This window comes from Gopherus evgoodei, chromosome 3, assembly GCF_007399415.2.
Source record: "Gopherus evgoodei ecotype Sinaloan lineage chromosome 3, rGopEvg1_v1.p, whole genome shotgun sequence".
Taxonomy (NCBI): Eukaryota; Metazoa; Chordata; order Testudines; family Testudinidae; genus Gopherus; species Gopherus evgoodei.
The window spans coordinates 30,579,855-30,600,826 of NC_044324.1; the positions used below are offsets into that span (position 1 = coordinate 30,579,855).

The 20,972-nt window shown below is 46.1% G+C and overlaps 1 protein-coding gene across 15 annotated transcripts in view; it reads left to right on the forward strand.

The window, feature by feature from the left end:
• PUM2 (pumilio RNA binding family member 2) overlaps positions 1 to 17,378 on the forward strand; it is a 144,165-nt gene extending 126,787 nt beyond the window's left edge. For all 15 annotated transcript variants that reach the window (XM_030555360.1, XM_030555355.1, XM_030555351.1 and 12 more), the window contains 5 exons: positions 163 to 300; positions 10,333 to 10,458; positions 11,078 to 11,199; positions 12,132 to 12,324; positions 15,280 to 17,378. In XM_030555360.1, coding sequence (XP_030411220.1) covers positions 163 to 300; positions 10,333 to 10,458; positions 11,078 to 11,199; positions 12,132 to 12,324; positions 15,280 to 15,411 — 711 coding nt within the window. In that variant the 3' untranslated portion in view covers positions 15,412 to 17,378. The remainder of the gene's footprint in view (positions 1 to 162; positions 301 to 10,332; positions 10,459 to 11,077; positions 11,200 to 12,131; positions 12,325 to 15,279) is intronic.
• Positions 17,379 to 20,972: the final 3,594 nt, after the last annotated feature.

A 20,972-nucleotide genomic window follows, 5' to 3' on the forward strand; every position in this document is an offset into this window, starting at 1 on the left:
ATAAAATGAATCTTTTATTAGTATAATTCTTCAGATAAAAAAGATAATCTGGCTAGATTTACAGTGAACATAAAGATTTGAATATTACATTCAAAAATGCAGTTTTGCTGCAGCATCAGTGTAGAGAAGTGGATAATTTAGTAGTGTCCTTATTTTTTGCAGAATGAAATGGTGAAAGAGTTGGATGGTCATGTTCTGAAATGTGTGAAAGATCAAAATGGAAACCATGTTGTACAAAAATGCATTGAATGTGTCCAGCCACAGTCACTCCAGTTCATCATTGATGCTTTCAAAGGACAGGTAATATTATTCATTTCTCTACTTTAATCTAGGTGTTGCATCATAGACCCAAGGATTGCTGTATAATTTGCAAATACCAAACGATTTATCAGCCCATTGGTGTATCATTTTAATTAACATAGCATGTAACATCACCTTTTTTGTCCTAACTGAAAAAAATAAAACCCTTGAATTAGATGGTTAATGTGATGTAGAGTGAAAGTATATTGGGGATGAGGCCCTCTGAAAAGGACACCAGATGCCCTATGAATTTGATGGCAGAAATACTCAGCTTGTTGTCAAGTTTTTCATTCCAGTTTAGTGACTGACATGATCAGGTTTCCTTTGTCCTATTTTATAATTTCAGTTAACCAAAGGCCATCTCTGATATTTGTTTATTGCAATAGAAGTAACTGCAGTTATTCCCAGACTCTCTTATAAAGACAGATTTATTTCTCCTCAATCTGTTCCTATGTGCTTTACTTTAAGTAGTAGCAATTTCTTCCAAAAAAACAAGGCATCCAGTGGCACCTTAAAGACTAACAGATTTATTTGGGCATGTCACCGGTCGTCTTGATGTTTTTGTGTATACAGAATAAAATGGCTACCTCCTGATACTGGACACCGTGCAATTTCTTCCAAAGCTATCCACCTGATTCTAATCACTTTTAATAAAATACCTGTATTAAATTCAATCAAACATTCTCTGAGCTTGGATTAGTAGAAGTGTCTGATATGAAAGGTGGCACTGGTAATTTTTCCAAGAAATTGTATTACAAGGTTAATATTGTACTAAAGACAATACAGAAATCACTGCAGCTAAATAAACTTTAGTATGACCACCTAGTACTTGTCTAGTCTGAAAAGTACAACTAATTCAGATTATTAGGTTTTATTTAGTGATGCACCGAACACATTTCTTTACAAAATCTCCCAACATATCATTGTCTCTCTCACACTTCACAGTTCTTCTTCGAGTGATTGCTCACATCCATTCCAGTTAGGTGTGCGCGCCGTGCGTGCACGTTCGTCGGAAACTTTTTACCCTAGCAACTCCAGTGGGCCGGCAGGTCGCCCCCTGGAGTGCCACCGCCATGGCGCCCAATATATATCCCTGCCGGCCCGCCCGCTCCTCAGTTCCTTCTTACCGCCGTGTCGGTCGTTGGAACTGTGGAGCGCGGCATAGCTGTCCTCCACGTCCCTAGCTCTCCTAGTTCTCTATCGTTTATCTATCGTTCATCTCTAGTCCATTATAGTTGTTAATTAGTTGGTTAAGTAGATAGTTAAGTTAAATAGTTGTTAAGTAGTTCTTCACCGGGGGCTTAGCCCTTCCTGGCACCCGGCGCCAGGCTCATGCCTGTTTCGCCGGGCTTCAAACAGTGTGCGGCCTGCAAGAAGCCCATGCCTACCAGCGATCCCCACAAAGCGTGCCTGAAGTGCCTCGGGGAATCGCACAGATCTGACAAGTGCCGCATCTGTAAGGCTTTTAAGCAAAGGACAAAGAAGGAGAGGGATCAAAGGCTCCGGACTCTCCTCATGGAGGCGGCACTTGACCCGACGGCTTCGCAGGCCGTGATCTCAGCGCCGGCACCGGATCGCACCGGCACAGAGAAGACTCCCCGGCACCGACCCTCTCCGGCACCGGAGTCAGAACCAAGGCCGTCGAAGTCCAATACTCCGGCCAGGCAGACCCGGCTAGAGCTCCCGGCCTCGACATCGGCCGCGGCGCCGCCGGCACCGTCGACTCCGGGCCCAGCGGGTCCGTCGAGTCCGGTACCGCCGAGCTCCCCCATGAGATCTGGGGTTGAGATAATGGTCCCATCCACACCGGAGACCTTCGCCTCGGCTCGGGACCTCATAGCCCTGACTGAGCCCACTCGGCTGCCACCCCCGGTACCTCCGGTGCGGGTTGTGTCCAGAGGCAAGCCCATGATGTCGGCACCGCCCAGAAAATCTCGTTCACGATCCAGGTCCCGATGTCTTGGGCGCTCCAGGTCCCGCCGCCGCTCGCAGTCCCGGCACCGCTCCCCTCAGCGGTACCGGTCGCACTCGCGGCACCGGTCGACATCGAGACGATCGCGGTCAGGTTCCAGTCGCCGAGACCGGCACCGCGATTCCAGGAGCAGGTCCCGACGCTACTCACCGCACCGGTCGTCCTCCCGGCACCGAGCCGGTGGCAGGTCCCGGTCTCGGTTGACCTCCCGGCACCGAGCCGGTGGCAGGTCCCGGCACCGAAGCGGCGCCCGGTACCGATCAGGATCCCGGCACCGCGACAGAACCCGGTCCCGATCCCGGCACCGATATGACTCCCGGCACCGGTCCCCGGCACCGAGACGATCCTCCGTGCCGGCCCGCGCAGACCCTTACCATCCAGGGTCGGCCCCTCCATGGCCCTCTAGACAGCCGTCCGTATCCTCCCAGACGGACAGCGGGTATGCACTGGGCACCGACCGGCAGACGGCGCTGTTCGGTGATCCGCCGCTGCAGGACCAAGGCCCACAACAAGTGGGGATTCTGGACACCCTGGGCATACCATCAGGCCCAGGGCCCCCAGCAGCTCCCTGCTAGGCCGGCGACTGCGGAGCGTAGGGCTCCTGAAGCCTCGTTGTCTCGCCCCCCTCCCTCCCCGGAAGGGGAGGAAGGGTCCAAGCAGCAAGACTCCGCTGTGGCTCCTGAGGCAGAGGCGAGGGCTGAGGAAGACCCTCAGTTAGACACTCTCGTGCCTGGGGTCTCCTCATCCTCCTCCCCGGATGAGGCGGTGGCGGGTACCTCCTCCAACAGTCACCCCCCGCTGGATCTCAGGGCGCACCAAGACCTCCTCAGGCGATTGGCTCAAAATCTGAGTCTGCAGGCAGAGGAGGTCTCGGAGATAGAGGATCCAATTGTAACCATCCTCTCTTCTGATGCTCCCACCAGGGTCGCCCTGCCCTTCATACGGACCATCCAGGCCAACGCCAACACCATCTGGCAGTCCCCGGCCTCCATCCCTCCGACAGCGAAAGGCGTCGAGAGGAAGTACATGGCCCCTTCTAGGGGATACGAATATCTCCATGTACACCCGACTCCGGGTTCACTGGTGGTGCAATCAGTGAACGATAGGGAGCGTCATGGCCAGGAGGCTCCAGCCCCCAAATCCAGAGAAGCCAGGCGGATGGACCTCCTTGGCCGTAAGGTGTATTCGGCTGGGGCGCTGCAGCTCAGGGTCTCCAACCAGCAGGCCCTGCTGAGCAGATATGCCTTTAATTCCTGGGTGGCAGTGGACAAATTTAAGGAGCTGCTGCCACAGGATGCTCGCCAAGAGTTTGCGGCCATCTTGGACGAAGGCAAGAAGGTCGCACGCACGTCCTTGCAAGCCTCCTTGGACGCTGCGGACTCGGCTGCCCGTACCCTCGCGTCAGGAGTTACGATGCGTCGCATCTCCTGGCTGCAGGTTTCCGGCCTTCCGCCGGAGCTCCAGCATACTATACAGGACCTTCCTTTCGAAGGCCAGGGCTTGTTCTCTGACAAGACAGACCCCAGACTCAAGAGTCTGAAAGACAACCGGGTCATTATGCGGTCCCTCGGGATGCACACCCCCGTGACGCAGCGTAGACCCTTTAGGTCGCAGCAACAACAACAACGCAGGCCGTTTTCCCAGTTCCGCCAGCGGCAGGACCTTTACAGGCGCCGCGGCAGGAACGGAAGGCGCAGGCACTCGGGGAACCAAGGGGGGCAGAACCAAGGCTCCTCAAAACCCCCGCCTGGACCTAAGCCTTCATTTTGAAGGTGCGCCCGAGGGCGCAGTAACAGTTTCCCCTATGGATCCTTCCCCCCCGTTTTCCAACCGCCTTTCGTTTTTCCTCCCGTTGTGGTCCCAAATAACATCGGACCGCTGGGTCTTAATCATGGTGCAGACGGGATACCGCCTGCAGTTTGTTTCATTTCCTCCTTTCCGCCCTCCTTCCTCGTCCCTCTTCAGGGACCCCTCTCACGAGCAATTCCTTCGGCAGGAGGTGCAGACGCTCTTCAGCAAAGGAGCTATAGAGGCGGTTCCGGAAAGCGAGAAAGGCAAGGGGTTTTATTCCCGTTACTTTCTGATCCCCAAGGCCAAGGGGGGCCTCAGGCCTATCCTCGACCTGCGAGAGCTCAACAAATACCTCGTGAAGTTGAAGTTCCGCATGGTATCCCTGGGGACCATTATTCCATCCCTGGATCCGGGAGACTGGTACGCCGCCCTCGACATGCAGGACGCGTATTTCCACATTGCCATTTGGCCGCGCCACAGACGCTTCCTCCGCTTCGTTGTGGGGGCTCTTCATTATCAATTTGCAGTCCTCCCATTTGGCCTGTCCACGGCCCCGAGGGTGTTTACAAAATGCATGGCAGTTGTCGTGGCGCATCTTCGGCGCAACCGTGTCCACGTGTTCCCTTATCTGGACGACTGGTTGATTCGGGGCACGTCGGAACAACAAGTCAACAGCCATGTCCGCGTGATCACCGGCATGTTTGCAAGTCTGGGCCTCTTGATAAACACAGACAAGTCCACCCTGAGGCCCACTCAGAAGGTGGAATTTATCGGGGCCGTCCTGGACGCCACTGTGGGCAGGGCCTTGCTGCCTCTGCAACGGTTCCAGATCATGGTGGCGATCGTTCAACGTTTGCGGTCAGCCCCATTGACGTCAGTGAGGACATGTCTAACCCTGTTAGGCCACATGGCGGCTTGCACCTTTGTGACCGATTACGCTAGGCTCCGCATGAGGCCTCTCCAGCTGTGGCTTATCAGTCATTACAGGCCGGCAAGGCAACCGTTAGACATGTTAGTCACAATCCCCCAGAAGGTCTTAGATTCTCTCGGCTGGTGGCTAGACCAGTCCGTATTATGTGCGGGTCTTCCCTTCCACCCCTCTCAGCCCTCGGTATCCCTGACAACGGATGCCTCAGATCTAGGCTGGGGGGCCCACCTAGGGACCCTGCGGACACAGGGCCTGTGGTCTCAGGAGGAGGTGGGGCTACACATCAACATGCGGGAGTTGAGAGCGGTCCGCCTTGCTTGTCAAGCGTTCTGTCATCAGCTTCAGGGTCGTTGTGTCACCGTGTTCACGGACAACACGACGACCATGTACTATATCAACAAGCAGGGCGGCACCAGGTCCTCCTCCCTGTGCCTCGAGGCGATATGACTCTGGGACTTTTGCGTAGCCCACTCCATTCACCTCAGGGCTTCTTTCCTCCCTGGAGTACGGAACACGCTGGCGGATCGATTGAGCAGATCCTTCCTGTCACACGAGTGGTCCCTTCGCCCGGACGTCGCTCTCTCAATTTTCCGGAGGTGGGGTTATCCCCGGGTGGACCTCTTCGCGTCCAAGGGGAACAGGAAGTGCCAAGCGTTCTGCTCCTTTCAGGGCAGGGAGCCGGGGTCGATAGCGGATGCCTTCCTCATCCAGTGGTCGACCCACCTGTACTATGCGTTTCCCCCGTTCCCTCTGGTCCACAAGGTCCTCCTGAAGGTGCGCAGAGACAGGGCTCTCGTGATCATGGTGGCCCCGGCATGGCCCAGGCAGCACTGGTACACCATGCTGCTGGACTTGGCCGTAGCCGACCCAGTTCCCCTGCCCCTTCATCCGGACCTGATTACCCAGGACCACGGGACCCTCTGTCACCCAGACCTGCAGTCGCTGCACCTAGCGGCGTGGCTCCTGCATGGCTGACTGGTTCCGAGCTGCGCTGCTCCACGCCTGTGAGGGAGGTGCTCTTGAGCAGCAGGAAACCGTCCACAAGAGCCACATATTCTGCGAAATGGAAACGCTTCTCCTGTTGGTGCGTAGAGAGAAATCTCCGCCCTATGGAAGTTTCGGTAACCGAAATCTTAGACTATGTTTGGTCCCTCAAAGGGCAAGGTCTGGCCTTATCGTCGTTGCGAGTCCACCTAGCAGCTATCTCCACCTTTCACCCGGGTGCGGACGGTCGCTCCATTTTTTCTCACCCGACGGTGTCGAGATTCCTTAAAGGGCTGGAACGTTTATTCCCTAACGTCCGTCCCCCTGCTCCGACCTGGGATCTTAACCTGGTGTTGTCCCGGCTCATGGGGCCCCCCTTTGAGCCGTTAGCTACTTGCTCCCTGCTCTACCTCTCTTGGAAGACTGCCTTTCTAGTAGCTATCACCTCAGCTAGACGGGTGTCGGAACTCCGAGCTCTTGTGGTAGACCCCCCATATACGGTCTTCCACAAAGACAAGGTGCAGCTGAGACCACACCCTGCTTTTCTGCCCAAGGTGGTCTCAGCCTTCCACGTCAACCAAGAGATTTTCCTTCCGTTTTTTTTCCCAAAACCTCACTCCTCAGGCAGGGAGCATCAGCTCCACTCGCTGGATGTCCGTAGGGCTCTCGCGTTCTACATAGAGAGGACCAAACCCTTCCGAAAATCCCCCCAGCTTTTCGTGGCGGTAGCAGATCGTATGAAAGGGCTTCCTATCTCCTCCCAGAGGGTATCCTCTTGGGTTACGTCCTGTATCAGGACCTGTTATGACTTGGCCCATGTCCCTACGGGCCGTGTGACTGCGCATTCTACCAGGGCGCAGGCATCGTCGCTGGCTTTCCTCGCCCGTGTGCCCATCCAGGAAATCTGTCGGGCAGCGACCTGGTCATCGGTCCACACCTTTGCTTCCCACTACGCCCTGGTCCAGCAGTCGAGGGAGGATGCGGCCTTCGGAACTGCAGTGCTCCGTGCCGCGACTTCTCACTCCGACCCCACCGCCTAGGTATGGCTTGGGAGTCACCTAACTGGAATGGATGTGAGCAATCACTCGAAGAAGAAAAGACGGTTACTCACCTTTGTAACTGTTGTTCTTCGAGATGTGTTGCTCACATCCATTCCACACCCGCCCTCCTTCCCCACTGTCAGAGTAGCCGGCAAGAAGGAACTGAGGAGCGGGCGGGCCGGCAGGGATATATATTGGGCACCATGGCGGCGCCACTCCAGGGGGCGACCTGCCGGCCCACTGGAGTTGCTAGGGTAAAAAGTTTCCGACGAACGTGCACCCGCGGCGCGCACACCTAACTGGAATGGATGTGAGCAACACATCTCGAAGAACAACAGTTACAAAGGTGAGTAACCGTCTTTTCTGAGATGGATATTTTTTCTCTGTGATATTAACCTTTTATTGTGAATAGCAATACTATGACTTACGAAAATGATGGCCGATTTCACTTTTCAGGTCCCCTTGCTGTTTACATCAAAGTATGATTTGGGAGGGAAAGGTGGGGAGGGGCTGGTTTCAATGGTTTATAAAAAGATGCCCTTGACTAAATTGTAACACTGTTTACTGGAGAGCCATGCATTATTCCAGATGTAATATAATGTAGTAATTGAAAAAATGAAAAACGTACAACACTTTTGTAATGTAACAGAAGATAACTTTCATGGAATCGTAGAAATGTAGGGCTGGAAGAAACCTCAGGAAGTCAAGACCAAGCCCCTGTGCTGACACAGGAGCAAGTAAACCTAGACCATTGGTGACAGATGTTTGTCCAATCTGTCCTTAAAAGACTACAATGATGAGGATTCCACAACCTCCTTTAGAAGCCTGTTCCAGTGCTTTAACTATCCTTTCAGTAAGAGAGTTTTTCCTATTATATAAGCTAAATCTCGCTTAGTGCAGATTGAGCCAATTACTACTTGTCCTACCTTCAGTGCACATGCAGAACAGTTGATCACCATCCTCTTTATAACAGCTCTTAACAAATTTCGAAGACTGTTTTCAGGTCCCTCCTCAGTCATCTTTTCTCAGTACTAAACATGCCCAGTTTTTTTAACCTTTCCTCATAAGTCAGGTTTTCTGAACCTTTCATTATTTTTATTGCCCTTCTCTGGACTCTGTCCAGTTTGTCCACATGTCCTAAAGTATGTTGTCCAGAACTGGATACACTCCTCGAGCTGAGGCCTCACCAGTACTGAGTAGAGCAGGACTATTACCTCTGTCTTGCATACGACACTCCAGTTCTTACACCCCAGAATATTATCCTTTTTTGCAGCTGCATTACATTGTTGACTCACATTCAGTTTATGATCCACTATAACTGAGGCTGCAAGTTTGACATGGAGGTCATGGAAATTCACTGATTCCATGACTTTCCGTGACCTCCGTGACTTTTGCAGTGGCTGGGGCGCCTGGCTCACGGGCAGCTTAGGCAGCCCCTGTGCCAGGCATGCTGGCTACTGTTGGGGCATTCTTGGGCCACCATGCAGGGTGTGGGAGCGGGCAGGAGCTTGGGTGTGGAAGCGGGCAGGAGGGTGGGGTGAGGCAGGCTCTGGGCGGCGCTTACCTGGGGGGCTTCCTGGAAGCTGCGACATCCCCCTCTCTCAGCTGCTAGGCAGAGGTGTGGTCAGGCAACTCTGTGCTTTCTCCACCCAGTGCGCTGGCTTTGCAGCTCCCATTGGTTGGGAACCGTGGGCCAAGTTTTATTCACGGCTATTTTTAGTAGAAGTCATGGACAGGTCATAGGCAGTGAATTTTTGTTTACTACCCGTGACCTGTCCATGACTTTTTTACTAAAAATACCATGACTAAAACATAGCCTTAACTATAACCGCTAGATCCTTTTCAGCAGTACTACCACCCAGCCTGTTACTCCCCATTGGGTAGTAATGCATTTGATATTTTCTTTCCTAAGTGAAGTACTTTGCATTTGTCTTTATTGAATTTCATCTTTATTGAAATTCAGACCAATTTTCCAGTTTGTCAAGGTTGTTTGAAATTCTAATCCTATCCTTCATGGCTCTTGCAACTTCTCCTAGCTTGGTGTCATCTGAAAATTTTACTTCTCAGTCCATTATTCAAATCATTTAATGAAAATATGAATAGTTTCAGACCCAGGACTGACCCTTGTGAAATCCCACTAGATATGTGCTCCCAATTTGACACACAACCATTGATGACTACTTTTTGAGTACTGTCTTTCAACCAGTTGTGGACCCATCTTATAACAATTTCATCTAGACCACATTTCATTAGTTGGTTTATAAGAATGTCACATGGGACTGTGTCAGAAGCCTTACTAAAATCAGGATATATCACATCTACTGCTTCTCCCCCTATTCACTGGGCTACTAACCTTATCAAAGAAAATTAGGTTGGTTTGGCATGATTTGTTTTTGACAAATCCATGCTTACTATTCCTTACAACCCTATTATCCTCTAGGTGGTTATAATTTGATAGTTCAATAATTTGATAATTTAATAATTTGCAGACTAGCTTTATTAACTTTGTGCATGAATTAATCAAAACTTCCAGGTGTAAGTCTTTGTGTTCAATCCTGGCCATCACACACAAAGTTAAGCCCTTAAATCAAACCTTCAAGGACATGTCTGGATAAGAATTTAAGTAACCAGAGTAAGCCAAAGATGTGACTGTATATTTTAAATAAATACTTACAAATACGTGCATGTAACAGTGGGCTTGGTAGACATGATAGAATGCAAAATTTATAGCATAATCAGTTGCAGAATTTCAAAACTGTTTTATAAGATTCCAAATATCCAGTTAATACATAAAATTCCAGATAAGGAAACATGAGTTAAAAAAATCTTTTTCTTAAATGTGATCAGGGCAGATGAAGACTCTCCGAGACCCTAGTACGTCATGTCATGGGCCTCTTGTGGGTCTGCCCATAGGTGATGTAGTAGTGGGGGCAAGTGCCCCCCTTCCTTCTATCAAGAAAAACAGGAACAAATGTGTGGGAGTGCCCCTGTTAAACTCACACCAATAGCTAGGGTATCTGCTTAGCTGAGTGGGCAGCACCCAGAGAACATTTCTGCTGCCACTGAGAAGCTGATGTAATCAGGTGGCTCCAGTTGCTGGGGTCCTAGGCACAGATCTTTAGTGCTCATGACTTTCTCTGGCTCTGAATGTGATTGGAAGCTGAAATTTCTAATGCTGGAAGACACCGCTTTTGTGAAGACTTCAGTACTTTGAGAAGTTGCTAATATTCAATAACTTGTTTTCAAAAAGTAATTTACAGCACACTTGTAAACTTCAGTATGTCTAATTTTAAAATTTGTAATCCTGTTGTTTTAAGGTGTTTGTGCTTTCAACTCATCCGTATGGCTGCAGAGTAATTCAGCGTATTCTGGAGCACTGCACTGCTGAGCAGACTTTGCCCATCTTAGAAGAATTGCATCAACACACAGAACAGCTTGTGCAGGTTAGTGTACTCTTATGTTTCAATATGACATTACTATCAACTCTGTTTTTTGATGTAGATTTCATTTTCTCTTATATTACTGGCTGTTATTTCTTAATTGCTTAGGCATTTTTATGAACATGTCCTTTTTTGATTTAGCAAACATTGATTCCCCTCCCAGCTTCCAGCTCTATTTATTTACAAGCATAAGTGAACATGGAGATGATAAACCTTTGTTTAAGCACTTTTGGCATAGTGTAGGGTACAGTGTTAGTTAACAGCATCTGTAGAATCAGCTTACAGAAGTTTTTGCAGGTTTTTTGACCACTACAAAATTGGTGGCTTCATTGGTGGTGAACATGTAGAATTAATTTTACACGGATTTATCAGATAGCGGTCATTCCTTGGCTAATCACAATTTTAGCATGGTTCAGATTTTGGACCTAAAATCCATAGAAGGACCACGAATAATTCTTGGTGAAATGTTTTTCAGATGTGCTCTTTTAATCATTTTGTATTGGTCAGTTACAATTACTAATTTTTTCTCTTGTATTTCTCGAAATGAATACAAAAATGCATAAGCCATATGAGTTCCTTGGATGGAACCACAATAAGAAAACTGAAATCTTTTTATTTTCAGGATCAATATGGAAATTATGTTATCCAACATGTGCTGGAGCATGGTCGTCCTGAAGACAAAAGTAAAATAGTTTCAGAAATAAGAGGAAAAGTTCTAGCTCTGAGTCAGCACAAATTTGCCAGGTATTATAATGTTCTCAGTGTTAAAGAAAGGTTCACTAACATTTTTAATGTTGTTTTGGAATTGACTTATTTACATCAGTTGCTGAGGAAAGGATTTCATTATTTTGCCTTTATTCAAAGCTGATTAATAATTTGCCTAGAGCTTCCATTTGCATGAAAAAAAATGAGACTTTGATAAAAAGAAATGTTCCATAGTGGAACAAAAAACATCAGAATTGTTCACTAAATGGCTGGCAGCTGGTAAGCATGCCCTTCCAGAGATCAGCCCAGGGAGGTGGCCAGGTGGGGAACCAGCCACCCAGCTCCTTGGGGAACTGTGGGTCCAGGGAAGCCTTGGCTCCAGAGCAGCCCACTAGGCAGTCTGATGTAGAGTCAGGGACTTTTTAGACCCAGGGCTGCCAAGGAGACATGAGCTTGGGATCTGGGGCTTCCAGATATTTGGTTCCTTGTAAGCCCACCAAGTGGGCTGCCAAGGAGCTGGTGGCTTGGAAATGAGGGATTTTTAGGCTCTCTGCTCCCCATCAGTCTGCATGAGGAGTCAGGAGCCTGTAAACTTGGGCTGCGAAGAAGAGAGGCAAGTGAGCTGACAGGAAACCAGGCAGGTTTCACGCAATATTTGGAATTCGAGTCATTTTCCAACAGAAGAATGTTGAGTTGGAAAAATTTCTACCAGCTCTAATGTTGACCATCTCAAACATACAGATTATCAGTATTTTTTTCCCACACAAAAAGAAAGTCCTTTCAAAACTAAGGAAATTAATCTTTTGGTATACATCATGCACTTTCAATATTTAGTACCACAGTCATAATGTATGTATAAAACACTCAGACCTGCCAATCCCTGTTCAAATAAATTATAAAGTAATACCCTAAAAGAATAGTCACAACCTTTTCAACCTACAAAACACAATTACCGTATCTTTTTTTCCCAGCAATGTGGTAGAAAAATGTGTAACTCATGCATCTCGTGCTGAAAGAGCTTTACTTATTGACGAGGTTTGTTGCCAGAATGATGGTCCTCACAGTGCCTTATACACCATGATGAAGGACCAATATGCCAACTATGTCGTTCAGAAGATGATTGATATGGCTGAACCTGCACAGCGGAAGATTATAATGCACAAGGTATTTGATATCTATATATGGCTTCATCAGCTTTGGGAGGCTTTTTCTTCTATACTCACGTTTCCTGTCACCTCTTCTTTGTACATATTTCTGAATTTACCTGAATTTCTTTAGAAGCCACGTTTCCTGTAGGTTCATTACCCTTGTCAAGAAATGGCATTTGTGGCTTAGTAAAATAAAAAGCACATCCTCTTTTTAATTTTTTAATTAATTATTTTAAATTTCTAATAGTCTGGTGAAGCAGGATATAATTGGATCTTTGTCAATTCGTTTAGTTTCTACAGATTTATCTTTTCGGCCTTGAAAAAAACTCCTAACAGTTCTGTCTAGTATTAATCTAATATGTAATCTTTTTTTTAAAAAGACTCTTTATATATTAAAAAACATAAACATTTTCTATCCAACGCTCTTGTTATACGTTTACTTTAGTTTACATTTTAGAAAATCAATAGTTTTGAAATTTTCTTCCATCACATGACAGTCACCAGAATGAATGGAGGAATCATCCTCACCTATCACACAAGTAGTAGCTAATCCAGATGCCAGATTTCCACACGTAAGATACATCTACACTGCAGCAGCTCTCTGTTGCTGGAGTCTGTCCTTGCAGCAGGTTCCAGGCATGAGGAGTTGCTGGAGCTTTTCCCTTCCACAGTGAAAGCCTCTGGCAGAGAGGGGTATAAGGGAAAACTGCTGCTGAGCCTTTCCCCTCTTTCGCCCCTCTGCCAGAGCCATGCATTGACACGTACCATGCACCACAGTGTGGCCACAGCCTGCTTTTTGCTGGAGCGTGTAGCTACACATACTCAGTGCCGTACAAGGGCAAGGCTAGTGAGGCACTTGTCTCAGGCACACAAAGCCCAGGGGCGCAGAAAGTGGTGGAGGAAAAAGGGGGAAGAAAAAAAAAAAGCCACTGGCTGGCACAGAGATACTTATAAGAGACTTATAACCCAGGTGATCTCTCTGCGCCCCCCCCCCACCACTCCTGCCGCCCCCTGTGCATCCCCCGAGTATCCCCCGGCCCCGACTTGCTTCCCCCCACTGCCCCTTCCCAGACCCAAGGGGAGCAGAGCAACTCCATGCTTCCAATCCCTGCAGCAGCAGCTCCTGCAGGGTCCTAGTGCCCCCATCTCAATGCCAGGGCAGACTGATTCTGAGCCTGCCTTTCCCTCTCAGACCGTTTCATTTTCCAATGGGACCCTCCAGCAGCACAGGGGGTCCCCCTGCCCGCAGTCACCGCTCCTGCCCCATGCTGGGCAAGGAGGCAGCCCCATCCCTCACCCCCAGTGAGGCTACAGTCGGGCAACAGCAGGGGAGGAGGCACATGCTGCACCCCCCGGCACCCACCATGGGGGAAGTGAGGGAGATTCCTGGACCTGAGAGGGGCCCTAGGAGCACATGCTGTGACAGTGGTGGGAGTGAGTGTGCTGCTGAGGGGGTGGGAAAGGGGGGGCTCCTCCTCCCCCAGAGCTTGCTGCTGCTGGCTGGGGAGGGGCTGGGGGGAGTCCTCCTCTCTGGCCCCTGTCCCAGAGCAGCCTGCCTGCACCCCAAACTCATCCCCAGCCCTGCCGCACCCCAGAGCCCACGCCCCCAGTCAGAGCTTTCACTCCCCCACCGCACCCTCAACCCTCTGCCCGAGTCCTGAGCCCCTCCAGTACCCCAAACACCTTATCCCCAGTCCCAGCCAGAGCCCTCACCCGCACAGTCCTACTCTCGCCCCCAGCCGAGTCTCTGCCACACCTTAAACCTCCCATTCCCAGCCCCAGACAGAGCCCTCACTCCTATTCTCACCCTGAGTCCCTCCCACACTCCAAACCCCTCATCTGCAGCCACAGCCCTCACTTCTGCACCCCTCCCATCCCCAAACTCCCTCCCAGAGCCTGCACCCCAATTCCCTGCCCCAGCCTAAAGCCTGCACCCCAGACCGCCTCCCTCACCCAAACTCCCTCCCAGAGCTTTGGGTGCTGGGAGGAGGGGGGTGGAGTTTGGGCGGGGGCAGGTTCTGGGCACCACCAAAATTTCTACAAACCTGCCACCCCTGATCCTGCCCTGCAAGCCTGAACTCTCAGCATTCTCAGGACACATGCTGATATCCAGCACCTCCGTCCTCTGTTAACCTGTGAGTCCCTTTCTGGATTGGGACTGGAACCAAAGACCATCTTGGAAGCAATGTTACCAGCCCAAGCAATCAAAAGCATGAGTTGACCCCCCAAAATCACAAGCTCTACCGCCACCGCTTCACCCATTTTTCGGCGGCAATTTGGCAGCAGACCCTTCCCACAGAGAGGGGCCCGCTGCCAAAGAGCTGCCCCTGAGGGAGGGCGCAATTTTATATTCTCGCCTTGGGCGCAAAAATACCTAGTTACGGCTCTGCACATACCCTGTGCACCACTGCAAGAAGCATGCAGTGTAGATGTAGCCTTAGTTCCTCCTCCTTGACATGCGGACAAGCTTCTTAGTTGAGAATATCTAGAGATGGAGAAAATCACAATTAATCTACGCTACCCTGTATAGTGCCCTGTTCAATAGCCATTGAAGTAATTGTGCTTGAACTCTGATTACTCTCTGGCATATTGAATGGCTGTCTTCATGGTGTTGGCACATAACAGAAAAAAATTAACAAAGTAAGCAAACAGTTCTTTCTCTATAATTGACCTGAATAATTCATTTTTTCATATTTAAATAAACAAAAACATGAAGACAAATATATTTAATAGAAATTAAACTGAATGTGGATAGCCAATACTAAACAAGCTTAGAATTAAATGCTTGTAATAAGAAAAAGGCTCACTTTGCCTTCTGGTTCTTCAGAATCTAATTTTAAATCTTTCTGGAAACTCTTTGTAAACCTTTGAAATATAGGGCTCCTCTTGAAAATATTTCAATTAAGAAGAATTTATTGTAGATAACATTGAGATTTTTAGATACAAGTTAACTAGATTTTTCTTCTTGTAGATTCGACCCCACATTACAACTCTGCGTAAATATACCTATGGCAAACACATACTGGCCAAGTTAGAGAAGTATTACCTGAAGAACAGTGCTGATCTGGGGCCAATCGGAGGACCACCAAATGGGATGCTGTAAAAGACCAGACATACAGGCAGCAACTTGAATGAAAGAAAAATTTCATTGTGAATTATCAAAACCCACAACTTAACTATAATTGTTCTGATTTTTTTAAATCTATTTATTGACTCTGTTCATCCATTTGTAAAATTTTTATTGTTCTTGTGTATATTTTTGGGGAGTGAATTATAAAATATCTCCAGCCCTGGCCCGGAGACCTATCAGATTGAACTGCTGACAAAGCACAGAATGCCTGTATATGATGTAATTGTATCAAAATAACTGTCACATATTTTGTAAATTTTTACCTTGTAAAGTCACTGAAAAATAGTTTTTAAAGGGAAAAAGTACATTATTCTTTTAATACACTGGCTTGCAATCTGGTAGGTCTACCCACTATCACAGCACAACAGGTTTCTAGAGTTGTAAATAGAATGTCTTCCCCCTCCCCTCCCCCCTTTGTGTGGAGTCTTTTATACCAGATTAAAATTGATCAACTGCATAAATATTATTTAACATGTTACAGAAAGTTAAGTTGTATTTTGGTGGTTCACAACATATCCAAATAGCAAAAAGGGCATGGCAAACTAAAGTAGGGATTGACAAAACAATGGGAACTTTAAAGACAAGCCTCCATCATTTGCTGTGGCCATGACTTTTTTAGAAATGCGATGCCCTAATATTTTCTCTAGCAATGTATTGAAAAAAAAAAAAAAGTGATGTGTATATACTTATATATTGTTGTAAAAGGTAGAGGAATAAAATCATGGTGGTACTTCCATACAATAAAGTACTGTCTGAATAGAGAATAATCCTGCATTAACTTTACATTCAGTTTCGCAATGCGGGAAGAGTAGAGTTTTGTATTTTTTAAATTTGCATATAGGATTGTAAGACATGATTTGAAAGTGTTGAGCATTTATTTTGCTTTCTCACAGTAGATGCAAAAAAGTAGGTATTGATAGAGGAGAAAAGGGGCCACTGAACAGTAAACTTGATAGCTCAACATGTAAGCATGATTAAATATTCAGATAGCTTTTTTGCTTCCTATAAATATATGCATTGTATACGTGTAGTTAATAGGTGTAAGTTTACAGTTTGAAAACAAATCTCTTGTTTCGATGTTTATTACAAGCCTTGCTAATTTAGTAGTGATGCTTACTTTGGTTGTACAGATGTACATTTGTAAACCTTCATGCTGTAAATGTAATTTGTTTTACCCCCTTTGGGGACAAAAATTTGCATTTTAGTGTATATTCATATCCCCCTCCCCTCTTTGCCTTGGCATATAGTGTTGTATAATGTAAATTTATTTCAACAAATCAAGAGTGATTTTTTAAAAATTCTATCTTTATATGGTTTCAGAAATATGAACCAGCTTTCTTTTTATCTATTGTGAGAAACATTATGTTTTCTTTATAACATAGCTGTTGATTCTGTTAATATGGACGTTTTGGGAAATGAATCAGTTGAAAATTTAAGTCAGGATAATTAGAATAGTAAGCAAGAAATGGACTGAAATATTTGGTTACCCGAGAAACCAATGCTTCTTCCATCTTAATAAATGTGGCATGATTTTTTTGTACAGAAGAGTACTGTATTTTTGAATAGCCTACTCCCAACCTAAAGCAAATATGTATGATACTGTCAATTTTTTTCTCTGGACATATGACATTGTAACAGTAACATGAAGATGATGTACATTTACAAGCGGCCTTATGTACATTTCCCAATGATCTTTTTAAGGCAGAATTGTGACCATATGTGTATAATTAAAATCCTTTTTAATCCTTTGCCTATGGAAATATTTTGAAAAAAGCTTACTTTCAATTTCTGAAAGATGAAAAAAGTGCTTGTATTTTGTTGAAGTATTTTGTGTAGAACATTAATTTTGATGGCATAACTTTTTTTAATCTACAAGCTATTGGATTCTATGTCTTGAGCACTGATGACATAAGTCTGTTATGGTAAGGCTCTGATGATGAGGAAAAAAGAACCAGCAGTGGTATAATCTTGTATATGGAGTTCTGTCGTCTCACTGTTCCTATCAAAATCTACAGAAGTTTCCTTGCAGCATAAAATTTTAGGTGTTATATATCTTTTTGTTGTATTCTTGTAGCATTACTTTAACAAAGCAGCTTGCTGGAGGTTAGTCTGGCCTATGTCTGAGACTGTGGATCTGTCATTAATACCCTCTTCAGTAATCTAGTGGTTTGCTTCTGACTTTTCATAAGCACAATTCTAATTTCCATTCCAGTTATTTGTTGCATGAAGGTTAGTTTTCAACACCAGACTTCCTCTCTGCTAGAGGCAGAATCCCAATAATCTTGAGTTGGGACTTTCCCTCAAAATACATTAAACAGCCTTGAAGATTATGCCTTATTGGCACAGGAGATGGGAATCCAAAGTTTCACTTTGATATATTTTTCAATTTCTCTATTCTGTCCTTTGTACAAACTGTGTGCATATGTCACAACGTAAAATGCTGACATTCACCTCAGTTAGTGGTACACTGAACGCGATGCTGCTGGGTGTGTTTATAACCAATGCAGCATGTACCCTTATGCAGAAGCTAACATCACCATTCCAGTACTCCCAGCCCCCTACCAGCCTATTCTACCATGGTTGGCTTTAAGCCGGATCTTCAAGCTGTAACATATTCAGTAGCCACTGAATCATCTCCCAATCATTTTCATAACAGATTTTTTGGTGCAGAAGAGCTACAAGCACATGAAGATCGATTCCCTTCCCCCCCACCCTCCTTCAATACATAGTAAATGTATTGAGGTTTGGATAGAACCACTAGGCTTTTTTTTTTCAAGTGTCTTCTTTTGATATGGATTGTTTATGGACCAATTTGGCTAGCCTGATTAGGTCTGTCTCCTGCTCCTTGTGGTTCATAATGAATAATGTAATGTTCACTTGTATATGCTGTAAAAACAAAATGAAAATGTGAATAACTATGAAATATACCTGGTCTTGTGTTTTTCTGTAGGAAACAAAACATTCTTTATACCCTCAATTACAATGACATGAATTGCCCACTTCCTAATTCAGCACAACTTTGACTGTGGAAATATATTTATACCTCTTATAAAAATGCAATGTTCAGATGAAAATTACTGTTCTAGTCACTTTGTTTCCTGTTCTTATCAGCTAGTAAAGTTCTAATGGAATAATTGCTTCAGACACTTCCATCAGAAGAGGTAAAGCGTGGCCTTGTGCAGTATGAGTCCTGTATGTGACTTCTGGATCTGGATGTTTTTGTTTTTTTTACTAGTAAGAGTGAGTGAGTAATGAAAGGGTGAAGAGACTTCAGTCTTCTGCCTCACTCTTTTGGTGGTCTAGTAGGCTCTTGGCTGACTCTATTACTTTCCAGTAATCCAATTTAGCTCTACAGGTGGCCCCCAAGGGACAAATTTGCATGGACCAATATTCTAATGTATCCTAATGAAAATTACAATTTGTGGTCATTTGCAATTTTTTTATTCTAATTATTGAATTCAAGGTTCTTCATTCATATATTTCAGTTGTCAGCTTCTGGGGCTTAATCACCTAGGCTCAAAGGAATAGACGCAGTTTAAAAGAGAGAAAAAAAGTGTCATTTGAGTAACAAGCAAGTGCCTTTTCAAAATTAAAAGTTTGACAGAACAGTATACATATTACTGGTACAGGCTATTGTAATCACGCTTCTTTGAATACTGGTGAAACTCAAGAACTTTTCGAACTCTGATCACTCAATTTGACCTGTAGAATTATGGAGACTATTTAGGTCTGTTGGTTAAAAGTACTGAAGAATAAAAGTGAGAGTCATACTAAACATAACTGTTAGGGGTTATCTTCAAGGCCCAAAACATAAATGCTGTTGGTAAAATGCTTGGCAATTGATATTTTATAGAACTCTTGCTTAAGCACTGTAGTGTTTCTTTGAGAATAATGCTGGATGAAATGTACTGTCCAATGAATCCATCCATCTTTCACTTCGAAAATCCCACTGTTCTTAGACTGAAGTACTTACTGTACAGGATCTCTTAACTAGTATCCAATACTGTGATGATTAACACCATAGTGAAAGCCCATAAACAAGAAAACTAGCACAAAAAGGTTCTCATTCTGTTTGTGTATAAAGGTACTTCACCTAAAGAAGGTTACTTCAGCCTGCAATTTTAAGTCCCTGGTTTATTACTAAGCTTTAGAGGACACCATAGACAATTTGCTCAGTTTTTAGCTTTGCTCTGGTAATGGTGTTATGTACTGTTTAGGTTCTTTGAGTGATTGCCAGTTCTGGTGCACATACAAGCTGATTATCTTTGGCTGGTGTTGTCCAGTAGGCTCACAGCTGCATCCTACATGTTCTCCTGCTCCTTCAGCTGAGGGCATAAAGGTTAGAGCAGACCCAGCTGTCCCTCAGTTCCTTCTTACCACCCCTGGCAGCAAAATGGAACCTCTGCAGTGTCTGCTTACTCTGCACACTATGCAATCTCATTAGGCAAGTAGTGCAGTTAGAAGGGCTTTGTGGTTTATTTGTTTACACCTGGTTGGGAGGGGCAGCAGCTGCTTGATACTCCTTGTACTGGGCCACAAGCCAATATGAGTGAAACAATCCCCAAGATTTAAAACTTGTCCTTCTCATGAGGCTATCCCACTCAGTGATGGGCACTCCAGGTGCCTTTTTAGTCTCCGCAAGGGATACATCCCTGATGGATGCTCAAATCTATCATTCCTCCAAGAGGACACACAGTGAGGGCAGCCCACTTCAAGTTCTTTCTACTGGCATCTTGATGAAGGCCTGAGGCGAAGGATCCTGCCAAGCCTGAACACTGACTTTTGACTAATTCTGAAAGCTGCAACTCTACACTGAGCTCCTGGGCTCGTTCTTCCTCAAAGATGAAACCTCTTTACTATTGAATCTGACAGAGCAGTCAAGACCTCTGCCAACCAGTCATCAGAAAGGGTTAGAAAAAGCAAGACTTCCAGAGCAAGACTAGTTACAGGTCACCACCTTCAGTGCCTAGTAGATTGAGACAAAAGATCTATCCTGTCAGGACCACTTAGTAATGCTACCATGGAACCAATGAGCTTTCCTGCTCAGGTGAGAAGTGGGATTCGAGGACAGCATACAAGGTAGCTATGGTGCAGGGTGGTGCTGGTGGCCTGTGATATAGAGGAAATCAGACTAGGTGGTCTAGTGGTCTCGTCTCGCCTTTAAACTCTGACCGTGACTCTAGCTCCCTGCTTGGAAAAAGAATAATCATTTTCTTTCTTCCTTTGAAAGCAGCACTGGTTTCCCCCATCCATACACCTCACCCTCCTTATGAGCTGAGAATGGGGAAGAACACCTGCAGAAAATGGAAGACCAGTTGATCCAACTGCAATATCTTCCTCCTCCCCCGATGCTCCTAGGCAGCAACATGACTTTAAAATCTTCCAAGACTTCTTCTAATACATGGCAGTCATTGTGAAAATTCTGGTGGAGGGTAGTGCAAGAAAATATCATAAATCACTGAATGTTCTTCGAGTGCTGGTGCCTTGAGCTGCACGTGGGTGTGCATGCATGCCATGTGCCTGAATCTGTAAAT